The 3,907-nt window shown below is 25.1% G+C and overlaps 1 protein-coding gene across 1 annotated transcript; it reads left to right on the top strand.

The window, feature by feature from the left end:
* The first annotated feature begins 31 nt into the window (after positions 1–31).
* Positions 32–1,330, top strand: LOC103308065 (peptide transporter family 1). Its single transcript, XM_008180764.3, has 4 exons — positions 32–150; positions 224–352; positions 939–1,046; positions 1,107–1,330. Exons 2-4 carry the CDS (start codon positions 314–316, stop codon positions 1,206–1,208), a joined length of 249 nt encoding a protein of 82 aa, XP_008178986.2. The 5' UTR covers positions 32–150; positions 224–313; the 3' UTR covers positions 1,209–1,330.
* Positions 1,331–3,907: the final 2,577 nt, after the last annotated feature.

The raw sequence follows: 3,907 nt of genomic DNA on the forward strand, positions 1-3,907 counted from the left end.
GTATGCTTAACTATAGAATTTTTTTTTAACTGATATTTTTCTTATTTTAGTTATGACATATATTTGGATAATGAACCTATTTTGCAAAATGTTGAATTTCTCCCCGTTAGTATTAATGACCTTTTATTTCACCATAACGTTAACCACACGGTAACTATAATTTAAACGCATAGCTAATATAAAAATGTTTTGTTGTTATTAATTTAATTGTTTGCAATTTTAGAGTGCCAAGTTGATTACTTTAGAAAAAGGTAAATATATCCATATTCTATGGCAAGTTCCGCAAACGATTTTAATTACAGTGGCTGAAGTAATGTCTCTGGTCACATTATATGAATTCGCATTCACCCAAGTAACATAATTAATAATTAATTAATTATTTATATTTTTTATTAAACAAATACTTTAAGTGAAATTAATTATGTAAAGTACCTATTTATTATTGGTGTCTTGACTATTGAAGACTATTGAAGGCACCGAGAAAATTGAGTTCAAGGAAAAAAAGACATAATATTATGTACTACTATGTATTACTTTGTATTAAAAAAAAAAAATACAAATAGATTCAGGATTAAAAATATTTATCCACAGTTTAATAATTCTAATTGCAGTAATAATGTATTACATTTTTAGCTTTCATTATTAATTATTATTACCTATTACAATAATGTATATATTATTATTAATTATTATTATTATACCTACAGGATGGTTGTAAAATGTGTATACTAATATTATTATTAAACTGCTATTTTATTTGAATTTTCATTATTATTATTTATATTACATATTATATTTTAATATTTATATTGCACTCAATTGTCGTGAATTTGTATTTATTATACAAACATAATATTTAACATTTAAGAATCTTTATGTTCTATACTGAATGCTGATATTGTTATTAATTCCTATCTAATTATCTAATTAATTTTTAGGCTCCATTGAGTATGAAGTCATTTCTTTCAGCAGCCAACATATGTGCAGCGGCAGTTGGAAATTTAATTGTAGTTTTTTTTTCGAAAATTGGACTATTTGAAAATCAAGTACGATATAAGTTATAAGTGGTATTATGAAGCATTTGATTTTAATCAAATTTTTTTTAGGGTCACGAATTCCTATTTTATGCAGTTTTAATGGTTTTGGATATGATACTACTTATGGCTATGAGCACCAAATACAAGTATAAATGTGTAAGCACACAATGAATCTAAAAAATAAACAGCAGATTTTAAATGTACTTAGTTTAGTATGATTAAAGATTTAGTTTTGCACCTAAATAATATTTAAACTATGATATAAATAAATGTAAAAAATAAATTTTTTTAAATGTTGTTTTTAACTACTAGACTAACTTATATGCGAGTATAATACGCTCAATATATATGTAATCGCGACAGTGGCGTCATTTCAGTTTTTGAGAAGGGGGCAAAATGTTTGACCGGCCCAAAATAAAACTAAAAAAAAAGCTTGCTAACATTTACAATACATTACATTACAATATTGCATTTTTATCTCACTACAAATACCCTCCTTATACATAATTGTATACTTACTAGCTAGTATCAAAGGTTAATATCATAAGCATACAGATAAGTAACCCATTTTTTGTGAGATAACAATAACTAAATAATTAATACTTATATGTAGAAGTTAATTAAATCGGGCTTGGTAAATTGAGTCCCAAATGACCCTAACTCGGTAAATTGAGTCCCGGGGAAAATCAGGTAGTAGGTAAGTTGAGTCCCGGGAAAAAACAGGTAGTAGGTATGTTGAGTCCCAGGGAAAAAATGGTAGTAAGTAAATATTATTTATATAAGGATATAATATTTAGATTTATATAGATTAAAAATATTAATAAATACAAATTAACCAAAAAAATAAAAAATAAATGTCATTATTATTATACATTACATTATATTATTATACACTCAATTTATTTACAAATTAATTTAAAAAAATTATCGTTTAAAATTATCATTATTATTATATATATAATAAATATATATATAATATATATATATTAAACCAAAAAAATAAAAAATAAATGTCATTATTATTAAACATTACTTTGTATTAATATACACTCCATTTATTTACAAATTAATTTAAAAAAATTATTATCGTTCGTTAAAAATTATCATTATTATTATATATATATTATTTACATGGTAAAAACTTCATGGATATTGATTTTATAAATTCAAATCGGGTTATAACATTGCTGGTGTATTTTGTCATTTGCTCCCTTAGGTTTTCTTCCTTATCGAGCGTGCGTTTGTTTTTTTGTTTTTTACTTCTTAATATGATCTGGGTTTCTGACTGAACTTCGAGTAATTCTAAAAAACTTTTTTTAAATTAATTTGTAAATAAATGGAGTGTAATGTATAATAATAATGATAATTTTTAACAATAATAATTTTACAATGAGCCACTAGTAACCTACTGTACAGCAGAGCGACATCCACTTACCTGCTTTTTTTTAAATAAATTTGTAAATAAATTGAGTGTATAATAATATCATGTAATGTATATAATAATAATGACATTTATTTTTTATTTTTTTGGTTAATTTGTATTTGTAATATTTTTAATCTATATAAATCTAAATATTATATCGTTATATAAATAATATTTACTTACTACCATTTTTTTCCCGGGACTCAACTTGCCTACTACCATTTTTTTCCCGGGACTCAACTTACCTACTACCTGTTTTTTCCTGGGAAACAATTTACCGCTTTCAAAATGTACCAAACTTATCTAGGACTCAATTTACCTAGACCCAATTAAATATATTACCCATTAGCTACTATATAAAGGCCCAAAACTAGCCCATACCCGGCCTGACAGCGGCCCGCTAATGTCAAAGGGGTGTCATCTGTTTTGACATCTAGTGTGGTTTGTTACATTCAGAGGGCTTATCCCCCCCCCCCCCCCAATATCCGCCTATGTATTACAGATTTTGTAATATAATAGTCCAATAAAATGTTCAAAAAAAACAAGATAAATATAAATATCGGTAAATATTCGTATATTTACGCCAAACAATTTTTTAAGTATGATATCCTAGCGATTTGTAAATGATAGATTAATATAAGTACTTACCAAAGTATAATATAAAATATAATATTTACTTCTGTGTAAGTAGTCTAATGCAATTGTGCATGAGCCTATATGACATCTATACCATGACAAGTAGGTAGGTAATTATATGTTTACCCTCGTGTTTACCTAATATTATTCATAATAGATCATTAGCTAAAACTAATGCTTATAAATTATAATATATCTTAATGGCTTTAATAATAAGGATTTTTTATTTAGTCTAGTAAAAATGTTATACGTCATTTAGTCTAAGAAAATGAGTAGATAGGTATAGGTAATAGTGATAAAATAAATATTATTTATAATAATTCATGTACATTTATTTTTAGATTCTGAGTGGAACGATGAATGTATTGATTTTACAATGATGTGTGTTTTTTTTTTTTTTTTTTTTTTATATATTTTTTGTGTCTGTCATCACCTTTTAGGACAGTAAAACTGCTTCGATTTTCTTCAACAGTAACTTTTATGATTGGAAAGTGAATCTAGTTGGTACTTTGGGGGGTCAAAAGTAAAAATTTCCCAGTAGATTTCAAAAGCGACGTGAAAAACAAAAGAAAAATTAAGGAAAAACTGGAATTTTGGTTTTTGGTGTAACTCTAAAACAAATGACCGTAGATATATGAAATTTTCACAGGTTGTTTATATTTGCATTTTCTATACACGGTAAAATTTTCAAAATATTTTGACTTATTTTGAGCTCTTTACGGACATTGTCAGTTTTCATTTTTTTTTAGTTTTTTTTCTAAAAATATCAATAAAATTTTATTTGTTTATCAAAAAACTTGAAAATTTAATA

This window comes from Acyrthosiphon pisum, chromosome A2, assembly GCF_005508785.2.
Source record: "Acyrthosiphon pisum isolate AL4f chromosome A2, pea_aphid_22Mar2018_4r6ur, whole genome shotgun sequence".
Taxonomy (NCBI): domain Eukaryota; kingdom Metazoa; phylum Arthropoda; class Insecta; order Hemiptera; family Aphididae; genus Acyrthosiphon; species Acyrthosiphon pisum.